Source organism: Camelus bactrianus, chromosome 3, assembly GCF_048773025.1.
Source record: "Camelus bactrianus isolate YW-2024 breed Bactrian camel chromosome 3, ASM4877302v1, whole genome shotgun sequence".
Classification (NCBI taxonomy): domain Eukaryota; kingdom Metazoa; phylum Chordata; class Mammalia; order Artiodactyla; family Camelidae; genus Camelus; species Camelus bactrianus.
The window spans coordinates 30967150-30987505 of NC_133541.1; the positions used below are offsets into that span (position 1 = coordinate 30967150).

General features: G+C 39.6%; 1 protein-coding gene across 2 annotated transcripts in view; it reads right to left on the reverse strand.

Annotated features, from left to right (window-relative positions):
* The window catches only part of OXCT1 (3-oxoacid CoA-transferase 1), a 121093-nt gene that overhangs the window by 95371 nt on the left and 5366 nt on the right, over positions 1-20356 (reverse strand). The window contains exons 2-7 of one of the 2 annotated variants that reach the window (XM_010957371.2): positions 19063-19171; positions 17901-17991; positions 10160-10295; positions 7151-7300; positions 2848-2954; positions 509-569 (exon numbers count right to left, since the gene is read on the reverse strand). In XM_010957371.2, coding sequence (XP_010955673.1) covers positions 509-569; positions 2848-2954; positions 7151-7300; positions 10160-10295; positions 17901-17991; positions 19063-19171 — 654 coding nt within the window. The remainder of the gene's footprint in view (positions 1-508; positions 570-2847; positions 2955-7150; positions 7301-10159; positions 10296-17900; positions 17992-19062; positions 19172-20356) is intronic. The other variant, XM_045518362.2, reaches the window with a different exon arrangement.

Below are 20356 nucleotides of genomic sequence, written 5' to 3' on the forward strand. Positions count from 1 at the left end.
TTATTCGCCTCTCCCAAACCCTGAGACATCCAAAGGAGAGTCAGTTGGTCCCTTAATTCAACTATTCAGAACAGAACCACATCAAAGCAATGAGCTGTACCACCCACCTTCCTCCTTAAAGAGTCCCCAGTATCTGGCACAGTAAGATAAGGAACTGCTGACAAAAGTTACTACTTCCCTGGGATTCTGTACACAAAAATTCACCTTGGGATTTTACCCAAGAAGGTCCATTTAACTCAAGTAGCAAAGGACTTTTACAAGCTGGTCAGCCTCATGGCTTGACTCCTAAAGAGGGCATCCTAGTAAGACCCTCGCTACCCAGGAAGCTAAGGTTACAGTAAAATGTCAACCATTATTTGTTTAAATAGAATCCTTCGACGTCCAAAATGAAAAAGTGGTCATTGTTCGTCCTGAAAACAAATGAACTGTTGTACTTTTTCCTGAACGAATACATAACATCGAGTTTAAACATTAACCTCAGGAAATCAGAAATAACCTCTTCTCTTACCTCCACTATTGTGGTTTCTGCAGCTTTGCACATCGGCAGGTTGAAATTCCTTGCACTTTTCCTAAATTAGGGGTGGGGGAAAACAAGGAGGTGGGGAAAGAAGACCAAAAATAAGGAGTGTCTCTCTCAGCTTTAATTATTAGTTTAAAATAATTTTTGTAAACTAGGACTCTGAATCCTTTTAAAAGAGTGTATCATATTTTCCATAAGTTTCATAGCTATTTCATAAATAAAAACAACACAATGGCCACTTCATTAAATTGCACAGTTTTTTACGGGGCTAAGAAAAAGAGGGACTATTTTTCACCTTCAATATATATTACACACAGAAAAATAAAATGGATATTAATAAATCTACTCTAAAGCTTATTTCTCTAAACCTTTTGAGACGCCACTTTGTTTCTATAGTTAAATGTTTCACTAAACTTGCTCTTGTTAAAATATTAAGAAAAGCAGCAAGTACTTTATACGAGAAGGTATGATAATTATATTCTCTATTAAAGAGAAGCCTATTGCTGAAATTAAATGAAACATTCATGGGTAATTTGTGAGTCACCTACAAAGATCGTTCTAGAGAACCAACTTCAAATGAAATTTTTTAAAGTACAACACCCACATTAGACCCAGTGGTGTAAAAATTTCATGAAGGGGCCAATTTTCCTGATGGTTCTGCATTCCCAAGTTCTTAAACTAATGCGCTTCCTCCAATCATAAAAATTTAAATGTATTTTATTTTCTGAGAGGGTAAACTGATGGAGGAATTTTTTCAGTAAAGGGAAATAAGTCACAGCTATGTCTTATCAGCTCTTTTATGCCACTAATGTTTCTTTCACCTGGATTCAAGAATACATAGGGTGTCCTTGAAAGAGGAATCTTTGTGTCCTTTCACAAGGTAGTGTTGGATGCAGACATCCAACATCAAAAGCCCCAAGGGCAGAGTGGCCTGAGGTGAAAGCACTCAGGGCTCTCCCCCCTCAACAACGGCCTCGCCAGACCTCTGTCCCTGATGTCCCATTAAACATGAAGGTCACCTAGAGGTCAGTATCTTAAGGACCCAGGCCACCTGACCACTGGCAATGAGCACTTTCATTTCACACCAAAGCTCAACAGCTACTGAGCAGAAACCACACGTATAACGTCTGTGCTAGGAATAGCCCTCATGCCGTCTTTAGAAAACAGAGCCAGGCAATAAAGCACAGGATAAACTCATGGAAATATTTTAAATAATTCATTTCCATTTGCTAATATACAATTTCATTAATCTTTAAAAAAAAAAAAAACTAAGTTTTGCAAACATTGCACCAAGGTGTCAAAGTCGGCATCGTTCAAAGGGTCCTCTGTAATTGCCAAAATTAGCTGTAATTTCAAAAACTGGCTGAATTCAAGATATCAAATATAGTATTAGTCTCATATAAGATCTTCAGAGATGAACAAAAACAACACTGAATGTGACCATTGAGAATTTAATTGTGATCATATCAAAGCTGCATTTGGTAAAGACAAAAAAAAATCACTAGCTAAAAGCAGCAGAGGACACTATTATGGAAAGAAAATTATTTCTGTAATTTAACAAGTACAGTCTTCAAGGCCAAACATTTTGGAAAACTTTTCTGTGTACATTCAAAGGTGGCATAATTTTCAAAAAAACAACTGTATAATCCCTAAACACAAGATACTAAATACTAGGTATTTACTATGCTTAGGGTAAGCAAAAGACATGGAAATCTATTAAATGGCTTAATATCTGTGGCTATCCAGACAATGAGAATAAAAGTTCCATATTATTAAGGTTACCCAACTTTTCAGACGTAATCTTTACAAGCATTTCCTAGTAGATACCAGTAGTCTTGGAAAAAGACTAACCTAAATGATTATTAATAATATTTTCCCAGAATATCAAAGCAAGTTAGGCATTTTAAGACAATACATATAATAACAATGTCAAATTAAATATAATCGTGTGCTTTTGTCACATTTTCTAAGCATGTTGCAGCACTGCAACTAGTCTTGGCAACTGAAATACAGAGGGGCAAAAATAACTTGTATGTGTCTACACACAAGTGCACATAGTCAAACAGTTAACAAGCAGTGCACCATGGACACCAACCAATCAGAACAGATGTCCTCAGGGACACCCAACCAGCACCACCACACAGCAGTAGTCCTGCACAGACACACACATATATATACATATGTGGGTGTGTTTGATTTTAAGCCATTTTTTAGATAAATTTTAAAACACCAAATAGATTAAGATATTCATTTTGTAATGATAATTTCAGAAATACGAAGTTGCTGAAATGCATTACATTAACAATTTTGAAAAACCATCGTACTACCTGAAAATCACATTTCCTGCTCGGTCTGCCTTCCAGGCTTTCACCAAAGCAAAATCCCCCGTGATTGCTTCCTCCAAAATAAAATGCTGACCATCAAACTCCCTCACCTGCAGGAGACAAAGAGGACGTGGTCAGGATCCGCACAGGCCCTGTTTGGCTGTGATACATGCTCTAATAGAGGAAGATGGTTAGGGATACAAGCCTTGTTGAGGAAGGTTTCTAGAGAGACAAGATCTAAACTGAGGCTTCAAGGATGAGTAGCATAGGCAACCAGGACTTAGTCAAAGTGGTGAGGAGGAAATGGAGGGAGCAGCATGTGCAAAGGCCCAGTGGCATGACAGAGCTTGGTAAATTTAAGGAACTGAAGGTCTTCATGCTTAAGGCACTGACCGTGTGTGAGAGCATTCATGTTATTATTTGTGTGAATAAGTTACACCTTGAACGTGAAAAATAGCCCCTTTCTCTTCACCCTAGAAAAAAACCATACAAGTTACATGAAATGGGCAATGTATTGTGTTTTTACCTAAAATAGTCACAAAAATACATTCATCTCTCCTAATTAACCTATAATCATCTGTTGAGATTTTAATTGGGATTCCTAAAATTTGTAGAAAATTTGGAGAGAGGTGACATGCCATGTCCCCCCAACCCTGACCATAATATAAGCATTACTTTAAGTCTTCTTTTACCTCCTTCAATAGTTCTGATTCCCTCACACCAAAAAAAAAAAGTTTTGTATATATTTTTTAGGTTTACTCATGGGTGTTCCATAGTTTTTGATGCTACTGTGAATGTTGCATTTTATCTACTACGTCTTCTCTTTTGTCATTACTGGTCTAATGGAATGCTATTGATTTTTGTATGTTTATTGACTTTTAATTCCACTCCGAGTGGGAGGAGAGGCGAGAAGAGGCATAAAGCAAAACTATGCCATGGCATTTTGTTCCTTTTTTCTTTATGGGGACTTAGCTCTGGGAATTAAAACAAAGAAGAGAGGAAACAACGTCAATACCGAGTCTCCATCACCACACAGACAGGAGCCCTTCGAAGGCTGGACTCCATTCTCATGCCTACTGCGCCCCCTGGCGGACAAATGTAAGCATTTTACAGAAAGCTTCAGTAGAAAGTTCACGCACAGCTACTTTTCTTTAATTGTGGTTTAAAATAGAAATCCTTTCTTAAAGAACAGCTTCTTTTAAAGACATTATCTCACTTTCCTCCTAGAAAAGATTAATGAATTTAGGGGATCATTTATGAATGAGGACCGAATTGATATGATCTTAGACAAATTATACAGAAGATATGTGAGTGATGCATCGATACAGTTTTTAAGAGTCGTATGTATTTCAAAGTCATCACCAATGGTGGCAGTTGTTGAGCCTTTTACATACAGATCTAGGAAACTGCATACACATCTAAATATATGCTAACTGAGGGCAAAGTTAAAAAGCTGGCATTTTGTTCTATTCCAATTATACAATTTCCCGAAGGGAATGAATGTTAGCTAATCTAAAACATAAAAACAGGGAAGGTACTGCTTTCGTCAAACTAGCTTTTTTTTTCACTTGGAAAAGTTGTGCATTTTACAGTTCCCCACTTCCTCCTCTGCAGTCCTTCCTTGAATCCACTCCAATCAAGTTTTCACCATTCCAGAAAAGTCCTCTACTGTAGAAAGAATCACTCTTTAGGGTCACCAATGACCTCCATGCTTCCAAATCCAATGGTCCTTTTCCAGTCCTCTCTACCCAGCCCCTTCACACTCTGACTCAGCTGATCACCCCATCCATTGTAAAAAGCTCCCATCTTTCAAATCACCAGACTCCCCTCGGTTTCCTCTTCACTCACTAGACACTCTTTCCCATCTTACTTGCTGCTCCATTTCCTCTTTTCAACCTTTACATATCAGGCCTCCCTCTTCTAAACCCTCAAATGCAAAAGAGGTGCTCTCTCTCTGCACTCTGGCCCAAGCCACTCATTTGGTCCCATAGAATTCAGTACATATGCGGATGCCTCCCAAGTTCCTGTTCCGGCTCTCAACGCTCCCCGAGCTGCAGTCCACTGAGCTCCTCCTCTTAGAGGCTCATGAACATCTCAAACGGACCAAGTCCTAGACAGGGCTCTCTGATTACCTCCAGGCTTGGCCCATCTCAGTAAGCAGCACACTTGATTCCTGCCTGCTCTTACTCAGTAAATCCTATTGCCTCTACTATCAGCTAATATTTCAATTCCAGCCACTTCTCACAAATTCCACTATTACTACCTTAGTCTAAACCACCTTCCACTCCCATCGGTATTAACACAACAGCCTCTTCAGCTCTCTTGCTGCTTCTGCTCTTGGGCCCCCACCAAAAAACTCATTACCCAACGGCCACGGTGATCCTTCCAAAATGTAACTCAGACCACATGGCTCTCCTGCCTCTACTCAGAACTCCAGTCCTCCCACCCTCTGCCTCAATTACTCTGTTCCGGTCTCACTGCCCTGCTGTTCCATGCACAAGGCAAGCCTGCCCCAGGACCCTGTCCTTCCCCTTCCTAGAACACAATCCTATAACTTTCACCCAGCTCATTCCCCTATTTTATTCAGGACTCTACCAAATGTCAACCCCTCAGAGAGGTTTTCCTGACTCAGCCTGGAACACCACCTCCCTGGCCACTGGGCACTCTCTCTGCCTTTGCCCGACTTGATTTTTGTTCACAGCACTTCCAGTGCTGATGTGGAGAGTTTGTTTCTCCGTTCCCTGTCAGCTCCTCCACTACAAGGAGACTTGGTCTAGGCGCTCCCCTTTCCACCGCACTTAGACTGGTATGTGACAAAGAGAAGGACCGCAAGGAGTATCACTGATTTGAGGAGTTCACTCACTTCCTCTTCCCACTATAATCAAGGAAAACAAAGGGCTAACAAGAATCATTTCAAGAAATTATTTGTTGTATTCCTAGGGGATTCAGACAAAATTACAGAATTGCTGGATTCATGCACCTGACTCCAGGCTGAAATGAACCCAGGTATTCAGAACAGATTCTAGTCTATCCTACGCTTTCCCAGGGTAAGCTAATGCTGTAACTTCCAGAAAGCTCTCAAAGCATTCACCCGATTTTGCAGGGCATCTTTATCTACATTAACTCAGATCCATTTTAATAACTAGGTGCCTGTCTTTTACTTTATCAAAACTTTTTAAACCTAGTTAGGCAGTAAAGAAGCAAGATAGAATATGAAAATGTTAATAAAAGCCTTGAGTCAATATAGGTCACTCTAAGCCCCAGATGGAGACACTGCTGGAGACAAACACTGGACAGCAGGGGACAAGGGCCGTGACCTTTATCTCCCAGCAAAACACAGAGGTGCAGAGTTAACACCCCATAGGCAGAAAGGTGATGAAAGCCTTGATTTACTACGTTTTCGCTCCCCTAGAGATAAAATCAGCATTTCTGCAACCTTCATTAACTGTTTTGAACCATGTGGGCAGGGAGAAGGGAAAGATTCAAAAAATATATAGCAATGAAATATTGGCCTGTGTCATTTTATTTTTTAATTTTATTTTGTTTTAGGGGGGATTAAGTTTATTTATTTATATATTTATATTTAATACAGGTACTGGGGATTGAACCCAGGATCTTGTGTACACTACGAACGCGCTCTACCACTGAGCTATTCCTTCCCCCGGGCCTGGTCATTGGCTCAAACTTGAGTATCTCAGATACTTACATCTAGAGTTCTGTTTTCTTGAATATGTCAGTAAAATTATTTAGTATAAGGATATCCCACCCTATCCAGCACTTTAAATAAAACTGTTATTCAGCCTGAAGCTCAGATGTGTCCAGTAAACAAAACAAAGGATGAAGGAGATAGTAACAAGGACTCTCTATTTCATTATATAATTAAAATTGTTCCCCACTTTTTAAGATTATAGACAAACTTACGATTTCTTTGGCTTATTTTTCCCCTTCCATCACATCCACAAGGGGCCTGAGCATAAAGACTTTAATCCCATATATATATCATACATCTACTCTGTTTTCCACAGAAACATAATCAGCAATTATAAACGCTCTTAAATTTGTTCAAACCTACCATAAAACTAAACTGACCCACACTTCTATGGATTATAGTTTCTTTTCTCCTCGTTTACTTATTCTGGTTCTTCTATGTGATTTTCACTACGAGCAGATGCTCAGCGTTAGCTAGAAATGGTCCCTGACATACTTACAGCGATGAATGAGTGGCAGTGTTTCCTGTCACACAGCTGTGGTTTTACGCTTATTTGCCCTGGACTGCAAGGCTGGCAGTGGCGTGCAGGTGCCTTACCTCTCGTGGCTTACTGGCAATGGCAATGCTGCCATCCTTGTTGTATTTGATGGGCACCCCTCCTTCCTGCACCAGGGTCCCATACCCGGTGCTGGTGTAAAACGCGGGAACTCCAGCCCCACCTGCACGAATCCTCTCTGCAAGCGTGCCCTGCACATGAGCAAACAACCCCCCATCAAAAGTTCATTAAGCACACTTCTGTCTGTGGGCACAGAAACACTTATCAATCTGAACAGCACCTAGTGCACGTTGGTATGTTTCATTAATCCTGCAGGTGAGAAGATCAATTTAAAACAATTACTGTCTCTCTGGACAGCACCCTCTCTGTGCTGAACCCTTAATTCTTAGTGTAACTGCTTATCTGTATAATCAGGCTTTCAGCTTCCATGTCTTCCACTGGTTTCTTGACATTATAGTCCACATCAGCCTATTTGTAATTTTTTTAAATCAGTTTTCAAATCTGAAGTATGTAACGTCAAACGGTAGACATTAAAAACCATACAATTGAATTTTGCGTTTTACTGTATGTTATATGTTAAGTATGGCCTGAACCTTATCATTAATAATGTCATGACTACATGACAATAATGTAAAATATCCAAATGTACTTAGAATTTACTCTAAACCATTCTCGTAAGTATTTTATCTTCTACATTATCTAACGAAGGAAAAATCCAAAGCTAGACAAAGAGTACAACACAGAGGTAAATCTATCTTTAAAAGCCAAGAGAAATTCAAATTTTGTTTCACAGTAGGAACTGCTGTGTGCAAAGTTTCTTTATATCTTGTTTTGATCATCTTCGACCCCCATCTAGGGGCCAGTGACTTCAAATCTAATTTCCCTCCCTCTCTCCCACCACCAACTGCCTTTCCACCCAGTTCGCCCATAGGGGAGTAACTCTGGTTCTGAACCTCTCCTGACATGCTCCCTAACTTGAAACCTACTGTAACGGTCTAGTTACATCATATTCCGACTAGATAACTGACTGGCTGATCAGTAGTCAGAAGAGGTGTAGACATTAATGACGGTTTGTTAATATTGTCCTAACCTAAAAACAATTTTCTACTTTATTAACTAAAGCCTTTGAACACTAAACTCAAAGCAGGGAATAACAGCTGGAATTTCAGACAGTCATTTCAAGTAGGTGGAATGTTCTGGGGAAGGATGGACTTGTGCCTTAACTGAAAACCTTCCAGGTAACTCATTTTCTATCTAATGGGCAGAGGTGACCCTTTCTGTGCTGTGGATATTTTAAGTTAATAACGTTCACAAAAATTAAATCGTCAAAACCACCATAGTAACACCCCCTACTTTGAAATATTTTTTATGTCCTCCCTCCCTGAATACCTTACTCCTTCTCTCTGTCCAACTGGGCAAGGGAGAGAAAGTAGACTATTTTCCTCTGCAGGTGCCACCAGGCCCCTGCAGCTAACCCCCAGGCAAGTCCTAACCCTACCCCTTCTCCAGCCCTTCCTCCCCGGCCCTCAGGTTGCAGAATGAGTTGCCAGAGTCAATATTTACTTATGTGCCACTAAGCTGGGGAAGGAGACACTGACCTCTTCTGGCTTAAAGAAAGAATTTGCGAGAAATATTAAGGAAGTTCCTCTCCCAAGTATAGGCCCTCTGACAAAATAAAGGATAATACGAAAGATAAAAAAGGTAATTGAAAAGTTCATTTTCAACAGCTCCAAAACCCAAAGGATAAGGTATCTCAGGCTATAATGTGAAGATGAAAATATATGCTGTGGACTAATTTGTATGCCTCCCAAAATTCATATGTTAAACTCCTAACCCACAAAATGACTGCATGTGGAGGGGGGCTTTTATGGGAGTCGATATAAATGATGTAAGGGTAGGGCCCCAATCCAAGAGAATTAGTGTCATTCTAATAAAAGACCTGAGAGCACTCACTCACATGTGTGTGTCCTCCCCTCTACCGAGAACCAAATCAGCCTTGCTCCCTGATCTTACACTTCTCAGCCACCATAACAGTGAGAAATAAATTTCTCTAAGCCACCTAGTCTGTGGTATTTTGTTGAAGCAGTACAACAGTGAAGACAGTACACTTTTTGTTATTCTCAAAAAAACTTTCAGTGAAAGTTGGATAAATATCAAGCACAGAGCAATGCTGTGATAGTGCAGGTGGCAACACTGTAGGGTGATCAGGTGTGACTTGAGACACAACATGAAGCCTCAGGTAGACAGAACGGTTCTCCCGTGCATGCTATCTCCAGACCAGCACATCCTGGGATCCAATTATTTAATCTTTAAAATTCTGCTACATTACATTATTACCAATTTGATGAAGTCACTGGTAATAATATATTCTGTGGACAAAAATAAAGCAGAGTGGTGGTTTCAGAGACGAAGGCAGACCATGTCAAAATAGAAGACCAATGCATTCGACCTGGAAACCTTGTTTTACCTAGATGGCTTCAAAAAGTTTCCTCAATGGCAAACTCAGTCAGTTAGGATAGGAGATGGTGTATAAGAGGAGAAGAAACTTGCTAGATTAATTGCAGTAATTGCTTACTTTGAAATGGCTTCAGTTCCTTGGAGACTTGGGCTCTGACCCCAGCACTTACTCCGCGAGGTGGCTGGTTTTGCTACCCTCCCAGGGCTTCACTTTCCTGGTATGTCTCAGCAAGACCAGATTCCCCACAAATTTCTAATTCCATGATTCACAGGAATTAACTTTTAAGGCAATCCTCAAACATTTCAGCAAGTCCTTTTGCATGCTCCAGTGAAATATACATTATAGTGTCAAAATGAAAACACCATCCTGTAGCCTGGACAGTTTCACTATAAATACTTCCTTTTTCAGCACACAGCAACAAAACAGGAGTCCTCTAGCAATCAAGAGGTGTGACCTATGGACATATTTCCTCGGTTTGACAAAATGGTATTCTCTCTACCTTACCTCTCTCACACAAAGAAATTTCTACAAGGAAAAAGTTAAATTTTAAAACAAGTTAACATTATAAAAGAAAAGCAGAGAATTTTTTTACCTGGGGTGTCAGCTCTACTTCTAATTCACCAGAAAAGTACTGTCGTTCAAATTCTGCATTTTCTCCCACATATGAAGAGACCATGCGTTTTATCTGCCTGGATTTAAGTAAAAGGCCCAAACCAAAGTTGTCAACCCTGGAAAGAAAATGCAAGCAGCTTACAATCAAGGGATGTCTGACAGAACACTAGCATCACTTACATTCAAAAACTTGACATTTTATATGACAAACCACTGACATTTCTCCTAACATCCTCCTTTTCTCCCACCTTGATGCCACTCCCCATCCTCATCCTCCTTACGTCACAGTGACCATTCCCACTCAACTCTTTCCTAATTCTTATAAAAAGAAAAAAGAAGTGTCATTTCCAAGCCTCTAACCTCTTCCAGGCAGTCCTGACACACTGAGTACCTTAAAGTAGTCCAGGTAACAGGTCAACCCTCTAGTAGACTTGTTTCACAGGCCTAGCCTTCCAATATTGAATCTCATAACATTTCCCACCCACCATGGGTGTACAAAGAATAGCGGCATGGTTTATTCTTACTTGGTCCAAAAGAAAACTGAAGCCTAATAACAAGTATTCTTAAGAGTGCACTTTGAGACATGGGGACAATTCCCTGAAGATTAATAATACACTTGTCTACTAGAGGACTCCAAATCACTAAAGAATCTCTTGGAAAATTGGTTCCTCCCCACATACACGCAGTGCTTTCTGGGTTTTGTTTGTTTCTTCCCTACTCCTAATTAAAACTGAGTGAGGCCCTCAGTTCTTCAGGTTAACAATTCCATTCCCCTAAATTCGGCTCCACCTGCAGCCTTCCCCGTCTCACCTGATGGCAACCCCATCCTTTTAGATCTTCACTTCAAAACTAGAGGAGTGAGCTCTGCCTCCCACACATTCCATGTCAACTCTACAGAGAAATCCTGACTCTACCTTCAGAATCTGAGCGTTCTCACATCTTCTCTGGGACCCTTCACCATCTCTTGCCCGGGGACTTCAGTGACCTTCCCCGCATCTACTCCTGATCCCTGTGATCCACTCACAAAATGACAGCCAAAACTGCAAGTATAAAGTATGTCAGATCTCTCACTGCTCTGCTCAAAATCCCACCATGGTACTCATTTATTCAGCACAAAGCAAAGGGTCTCATGGGATAGAATGTGATGAGGCGCCCTTTCATATCTCTGCCCTCACTCCTCTAGTTCTTTTTCCTCACTTCTCTACCTCTGCTGGCCTCCTTACTGGCTCTTAAACACACCAGGCATCTTGCCTGGGGGCCTTTGCACTGGCCTTTCCATCTCTCAGAAACTCCTCCTCCAGACAGGATTCTACATAAACATTTGCTGAACATTTGCCAAATGAATTCGTGGCTTGATTTCACTTTCCCCTTCTCATTGGCTCTCCTGTAATAAAAATCAAAGTCTTCAAGTCCCTTTGCTGGATATTTGCTGCTTGTCCCTCCGGATACAGTCTCCAACCCCAGCCTGCTCTATGCCTGGGCTGGCTGACATGTACAGACTGAATTATGAGGCCCCCCTGCCCTCTGGCTTCTGACTGGGTCCACCCACTTCTGTGGGGTTCAGCCAGTAGGAGGCATCACCAAGATGAGGGGCGGGTGATGGGAGAATGATGTCATGACTTACACTCCCCTGGCTCTCTCCCTGGTAAGCCCAGGCACACTGGATAGCCTTCTCCTTAAGGCTTCCTTCCAGGTCCTAGTGGCTCCCTCCCCTCATCTCATCAGGCCCAGGGTTGGTAGTAACAGCTCTCCTCTGTTCCTAACTCCAGAGTTCATCAGTACCCATGTCGCCTTCCCTCAGCCCTGACCATTCCTTTAAAAAAAAGTCTCTTTGGTAAACTCTCTCAATTATCCAATACAAGAGTACCATTGATATCCTCTGGAACCCTGTCTAAAGTTATGACAATGAAATAATCCACAAAGGTCGATATAGTCCATTTCCTTTCTGCAGTTTTAAATATCTGAAACTCCCTCCAAGTACAGAGGTCCATACCAAAACCAGAATACACTTGGTCATTCATTGACTTGGGAGTTTTTCTAGCCACATTTTCATGGATCTCTGCTTGGCTTTTCAACCCATTACACATTTGAACTTGGCTCTGTTTGGAGATGACCTTTCCGTATTTGTTGATCTTGGCTCTGGAAAGCATGTATATTTTGGCCTTTGCTTTATTTCTGGACTAGCAACTTGGCAAGGCAACCAAGCAATGTTTAAGATGCTCAGCCCAGGTCACCACCTGACCATGTAACAAAGTAACTTTATCCCTCAAAAAAATGCTATTAGATAGCTTATAATAAGAGTGTCTTTTTTGCCACCTACTTTCCAACTCACAAATTCAGCAAACACGTATCTCAGATCTACTGTGTATTAGACACTGACAGTACAAAAATGAAAAAGGCAGGGCCTTCACTCACAATATAAAGAGAGAAGAAAAACATACATGATCCTTTCAAATGAGGAACATACCATTTCTAATAGAGAAACATGTATATTAAAGTACTTTGCATCTCTTTGATATTAAAGATAATTTGGTGGACTTTCAAAGAGATTATCTTGCTTGCTTTTAGTAGCCAACATTTTCCTTGCATAACTAGATTCGACCTTTTTCCTGCAGCACAAAAAGTTCAGGTTTCAAATATTTCAGTAGTGAAAAGATATCTAAATCCAAGAATTCGCTACAGTGATACTGTAATACAAAACAAAATGATATATCATGAAACTCATCAATATTCCACAACTATTTTTCATTTTCTCAATTTGAAACTTCATTTTCTGAAATCTCATTAACTGGCAGTTCTTGTCAAAACTAATGGAAATGAAGTTGAGACCATTTACCAAACTGTATTTTTCTTGTTTACTCTCATTTTAAACATACTTAAATCTCAATTACACATGTTATACTTACTCTGTAATAATACTGAGGATCAAAAGAAAAGACAGTGCATTACAGATGGTCCCTGACTTAAGATGGCTTGACTTTTAACAACTTTAGGCTTTATAGTGGTGTGAAAGTGACAGGCATTCAGTAAAAACCATACTTCCAGGTTTGAATTTTGGTCTTTTCCTGGGCCAGCGACGTGCAGTACAATACTCTCTCCTGACGCTGGGCGGTGGCAGCCGCAGCTCCCAGTCGGCCACGTGATCACCCGGGTAAACAACTGATACCCACCCAACCATTCTGTTTTTCACTTTCAGTACAGTATTCAATACATGACATGAGATATTCAACACCTTATTAGAAAACAGGCTTTGTAGTAGATGATTTTGCCCAACTATAGGCCAATGTAAATGATCTGAGCATGTTTAAGGCAAGCTAGGCTAAGCTATGATGTTCAGTAGGTGAAGTATATTCAGTGCATTTATGACTTAGGATATTTTCAACTTACCATGGGGTTATGGGGACGTAACCCCATTATAAGTGGAGGAAGATCTGTACTTAGTATAAGGTTAATTTATGACACAGGAGGTTAGTAAGAATTTATGGCAATAGGAGACAAGTGAAATCTTCCACAAGCTGAGCAGGAAATCCAAGTGCCCATCCCAGGAAGTGGGTAGCCCTTCCCAGCACAAATAACCAGATCCTGGAGGATGCTAATGATCAGCCACAGCGACCTAGACCTCCCCACTGAGCCCTGCAGAGCTCTCAGAGCTGCAGCTGTCTCTACAAGTAAGGAAGAAGGCACCACAGAGGGGCCATCTGCCCTTGTCTCCTGGTTCAACATCACTGGTGCAGAACCAGAAATTTTATTTAGGGTGAGAAACTGCTGACTGGGCCCTCACAGAAGTCCTGTCCCTGACTTGTAAGGTACTACAGGCATACCTCAGGGATGTCTAGACAACTGCAAAAAAACAAATATCACAATAAAGCAAATCCTGAAAATTTTCTGGTTTTTCAGTGTATATAAGAGTTATGTTTATACTACACTGTAGTCTGTTAAGTGTGCAATAGTATGATGCTAAAAAACAATGCACATACCTTAATTAAAAAATAATTCATTGCTTAAAAAATGCTAACCATCATCTGAACCTTCAGTGAGTCATAATCTTTTTGCAGTAGTAACATCAACATCAAAGACCACTGACCACAGATCAACGTACCAAATGTAAAAATAATAAAAGTTTGAAATATTATGAAAATTAATGAAACGTCACAAAGAGACATGAAGTGAGCAAATGCTGTTGGGAAAATGGCACCAATAGATGTGGTTCAATGCCAGGCAACGCTTCAATTTGTAAAAAATGCAGTATCTGTGAAGTACAGTAAAGCAAACTGCAATAAACAAAGTACACCTGTAGATACAGGTAACAGATTGTACTCACAAGCACATGTACATACAGTAGTCCCCCCATATCCTCAGATACATTCCAAGACCCCCAGAGGATGCTTGAAACTGCAGATAGTACCAAATCCTATACCTGCTACCTTTTTTTCCTATACATATACATCTATGATAAAGGTTAATTTATAAATTAGGCACAGTAAGATATTAACAATAATAACTAAATATAAAATAGAACAATTACAAAACATACTGTAATAAAAGTTATGTGAATGTGGTCTGTCTCTCAAAATATGTTATCGTACAAATTTAATGGCTTTTCCAGCTTAACTAGGCACTTACCACACACCTGTGGCCCTAACTTTTGCAGTCTGAGGTGCAACAGGAAAACTGGCACAAATTTCTTTCTCCTTCACAATTTCACAGATAGATGTTTCATTCTCACCATAGATCTTGGCAACCTCAGTGTACAGTTTTTTTCCTTTCCTTATTAAGTCGAGAGCACTTTACAGCTTCTCTTTGGCATATCCAAATTGCCAGCATCACTACTCCTGCACTCTGGGGCCATTATTAAGTAGAATAAGGGCTCCTTGAACACAAGGACTATGATTCAGCAGTCGATATGGTAACCGATGTGGCTGTCAAGTGACTAACAGGCAAGATACACTGGACAAAGGGATGATTCCTGTCCAGGGCAGGACAGAGAAGGAGAGTGTGAGATGTCATCACGCTACTCAGAATAGCCTGTAATTTAAAACTTACGAACTATTTCAGGAATTTTCCATGTAGTATTTTCAGACTGAGGTTGACCATGGCGAGAGCAAAACCATGGACGAGGGGGGAATGCCGTACATATTATCAGACAGCATCTATTAGTCTTCACATAGAAGTGGGGCTGCCCTTGGAGCTGGTTAAATCCCCACCTGCGAGAACTGTAATCTAAAACAATCTTGTCAAGAGGAAATGAAAATGACCAATATAGCACACCTATTCTTCCCCTGAGTCTGTCATTTAATTGGTTGATTTATAGTTTATTGTGAAACTTGGTTCATTCAAGCTTCTAATTCATATGTTAAAGTCTTTCAAAAGTCAAAGGAACAGTCGCAATTCTCCTACCTTCCTAATCAATTTATATCAAAGTATTGACTCATCTGAGTGATTTAAGGGAGGGTTCAAGACCAGAGGCAAGAGGGCGGGGTATGTTATAAGAACGACACAGTTGGTCAGAAAACAGTATACAACAAAAACTGGTTAGAACTAGGCTCAAGATGGTGCAAGATTCGACTTCCAGTAGACCTTGAGCCTCATTATTCGATCATTGCAAATATTAGCATGTAAATGGCACACCCACAGGTGCCATGGTAGTTCCCTGGCTGACCATAAAAGGCCAAAAAGTGGGCGGTGGCCCAATTCCTGGAAATCCCCAACCCTTCCCCAAAATATTTGGAATAATCCTCCTTCTTGCTAGCCTATGAAATTATCCAGCCCATAAAAACTAACAGCCCAACATCCCAGGGCCCTCTCCCCTTCTAAGAAGGCCCACATTCCATCTGTGGAATGTGTATCTCATTAAATAAACTTGTTTTCACTTTACTATGGCCTACTCTTGAATTCTTTCCTGTGAGAAGCCAAGGACTAACCCAGGAACTTAGCCAAAGACCTGGGATGTGACCACTCTCTCGCTCCCCGGATTCTCCTGCAACAGGTTTATCTCATCAAGACTAACAGTTAATACTCCATAGTGAAGTTAAGTAGTACCTCAGGCCAACGGGTCTTACTGATCATTAAAAATAAACAAACAAAAAAAAGCAGACAATCAGGAGTCCTGCGCTTTGGAAAGACTTCCAGTTCAGGCAGATTTTTATAAGAAAGTCTTTTTTCTAAACCAGAAAATAGCCATCACTTCCAATTCCATGTTCTCTCCACTTACCCAATTCAAACCATGTCACTGGTTCTCCAATGAAGCAATGCTAAGTTGTCCTCATTTATCTGATTCTTGTGGCCAAAACAAAGCCCTCATTCCTACAGACCCCTAAGGATTTATACTCCTCTAATTAAGAGATCGACTGCCAGTGAGGGTGTGCAAAGTGCCTTCTTCATGTTCAATGAAGTAGGTTATCAGTACCCACTCTGTATCAAGAATTCGTATAGATCTACACCATTCTGAGCCGTCAGAAAAATCCAACCAAGTACTGATAATCAAAAGCATTTTTTAACAAATATAAAGTCAGCTCAGAGAGCACAGGATGTGTTTAAGAACTATCAAGTGACCATGAACAAGTTACTTCTCTATTCACAGATGAGTTTCCCCTGTTAAATGAGGGAACAGGAACAGGTGAGCTCTACAAACCCGTCCAGCAACAATACACAGTGACTCTGAGACAGTTAGCTGAGCACACAGTAGGGAACAGAAAACTACTCTAAGGTAACAGCGTCGTCTATAACATATATCGGAAAGAACAAATACAATTCCGTGCAGAAAGAAAGGCTAACTATCTCCAAGGAATTCAAAAAGGGGCAAGGTTGGTGAAGGCTAAAGCAGTTACATAACTGGGCAAGGCTTCTTCTGTAAGATGGGAAAGATGTGGATACTCAGAAAAAGCGGAGTGTTTCCAAGTGAAAATGAGGGCGTAAATAAACTCAACAAAGAAAAAAAAAATGAGCATAAATGTAGGATCAGTTTTGTTTCCTAAATAATCTGTGCTATTTATTCCAAATTCCATTTAGGATAACAGACTAAACTGCCAATTTAGTTCATTTCTTTAATTTTTTTAAGATCTTTTAAGTCTTTCATTGTTAAAAGAGAGCTGACGACTTGCCGTTTTATATAAATGGCTATTGTATAAAACCAGCTTCTTCCTTGATAACTAAATATACCTTAACATGCAGGCCATTCTTCATTAAAATGTCATGGCTCATTGTTGACCATTTTGATATGCGATTCTAGTGTCTTAAGTGCTGGCTGCTTACCCTTCTCCTCCTACGAAGACCAGCAACATTTTTAATGATTAATGGTATTCTTTATATATCACCTAGGGTCAGGGCATAACCAAAAGAAAAGACTTGAAGCAGATTTCAAACTAATGTCCACCTTCCCTTATAAATAATGATCTATAATAACATACAACATAAAGGAACATCTCTAAATTTTAAAATGCAGGACTCAATTGGAAAACACATATTTTAACTTTATGAAGTTTAGAAAAATAAAATCACATCAGATTGAGATATAAAATAATGCAAGTCTGCTTTGCTTATGATTATGAAACCAAAAATATTTGAAGAAATGTAACCTCCACTGCTTGTTAAACACTATCTTTCGATGCTCCAGCATATTGTTTATAAAAATAGTGAAATTTTTCCATCATTGATAGACTTCATTTAAATGTTATGAATAATTGCAATTTCTTTCAAACCAATCATTTTAAAAATGCACTTACCCTGCATTGTTGCTGACTGCAGTCAGTCCTTTCACTCCAGTCTTTAGCAAAGCTCCTATAAGATTCTCTGGAATTCCACATAACCCGAAACCTAAAATTAGCCAAAAAGATAAATAATTTTGAAGGGGATAACGTTCTTTCAAGGAAATGTGTGTGTTATTCTTTTTAATAAAAAAGAAAAAATACAAAACGCATTATTAGATGTACTAAGCAAAACGCAGATATATCTTAGCAATTCAGTAAACGGTCATACAGCTGTATTCAAAAGTTTGACATCATTTTATAGCACCAGACATCACTGCCACGTCCTTGAGTCCTAAGTGTAAAGCCAAGTGCAACGTGTTAATATGATTACATGTTGTTCTTGCACTTAACGACACAGTTATTACTGTGTCACTTTAAAATTCAACCTTTATATGTCACTTTTTCAAGCATGTTTGTTTTATATGCCTGAATAGATTTTGCAGAATTGGAAGTCTAGGCCAATGACTTTCATCTCTTCACATCTGCCACAATTCCTCAAATGGTATTGGGTTTAAAATGGGTGTTCAAAGACTGATCAGCTGAGTGAATGAATGAATGAAAAGCCACCCTAAAAATAAGCCTTGACTCTTGTGACCAAGGCCTAAAAATCCAAAGAAATGTGTAAGAATCAGGCAGCAAGTTTAATGAGTGTGAGACAGTGGTTCTAACAGACATTCTGAACAAAAAGAAGCAACAGAACTTGGGAGGCTCAGGAACAGACAGATGTACATGTGCTCTCTATCTCATCTAATCAGGAGGAATGAAAGGAGTGGCTAGTGTGTGCTGATGAGAGCAATGTAAACATTTTAAGCTAAACAGAATTTCCAGGGATTTTTCAAAGCTACTATTAAGACATCACCATTTTAAGCTTCCATTTTTCAAAATAATAGAAAAAGAAACACAAAAGAAAAGAAAAAGTAAAACACAGAGTGCTAACCTTGCAGAACTTTCAGGAAGGGGACACTACAATAAAATAATAGATGTCATATGCCATAAATTTTAAAATAATGAATAAAATAGTAACTGAGTAATAAAATAATTGGCATTTCTAATCTACATACGTCACCATTGTGATTTCTCTGCTTTGCTAAAAACATAAGGATGTCACCATAAAAAGGAAGACAATACTATTGCTCACCACCAACCAGTATCTTTGCACCATCAGGAATGTCTTTTACAGCTTCCACTGGATCCGTATAAAATTTAGTATGGCAACGTGTGCTGATTGAAAAGTAGGAAACACATCCCTAAAACATTAAAAAACATTTTTAAGTGAAAAATTATTTGGAGATATGTCTTTACATGTACAGCAATTTATTCAATACATATATACACACATATATATACATATAAGAATAATTTTGTTACCTCATCTTGAAAAAGTGGGGCTATGAACAGTTCATCTTAAGAGCAGGATGGACATACTCTATCACAGATTATCACCAGAATTCCCTTGTGATCAATATCTTCTATTATGTAAGAGAACCAACCAACTAATCCAACCAACTCTATGTCATCTGTGATCCCTGGAGAAAGAGTGAAAGCAAGCAGGTAGCCCACGGACTGAAAGCCACATGAGATCTGCAAAGATAGAGGTCGCTCAAATGACCTCTGTCCCAGGGAGTGGGGCCAGATGGCGGAGTAGAGAGACTCACAGCTCGCCCTCTCCCACAAATACACCAAGAAGGACATCTACAAACCCACTGACTCACACAGAACACCTACTGAACTCTGGCAAGATGTCTCTCGCTTTGAAATACAGGAGGATTCTCACAAAATCTGATAGACAAGAAGTTCATACTGTATAGCACAGGGAACTATATTCAATATCTTGTAGTAACTTATGGTGAAAAAGAATATGAAAATGAACATATGTATGTTCATGTATGACTAAAGCTTTATGTTGTACACCAGAAATTGACACAACATTGTAAACTGACTATACTTCAATAAAAAAAAAAAACATATATAAAGACCCAAAAAATGACCTTTGTCCCTTTAAATTTCAACCTTGGTCAAGGTCAGCGGAGGAGGTCAGTATATCCTAGCAACACAGCCCAGGAAAATAAGCAGAGGCAGAGATAGAAAGGAAAGGGTTTGGGCCACAAACAGCTTTCTCCTCTTTCCTCTCAAGTAGCAAGGAGTTATTTGACTCTGCTTTAAGACACTCATATACACATAAATATATTTTTAATCTTAGAAATTAAAAGTTTGAGAGCCTGAAAAAATAGGCCAACACATAGAATCATAAAATAAAGTTGAGGATCATCTCCGAGAAAACAGAGAAGAGAAAAACACAGATATCTAATCCAACCAACTCAGTTTACAAGGTCAAGTTTCTGAAGCTTGGATCTTGCAACTTTCCCAACACTGTTAAAGCAAGACCAGATCCCAGGTTTGGCCTTCTATCACAATATACTCTCTGCATTTTT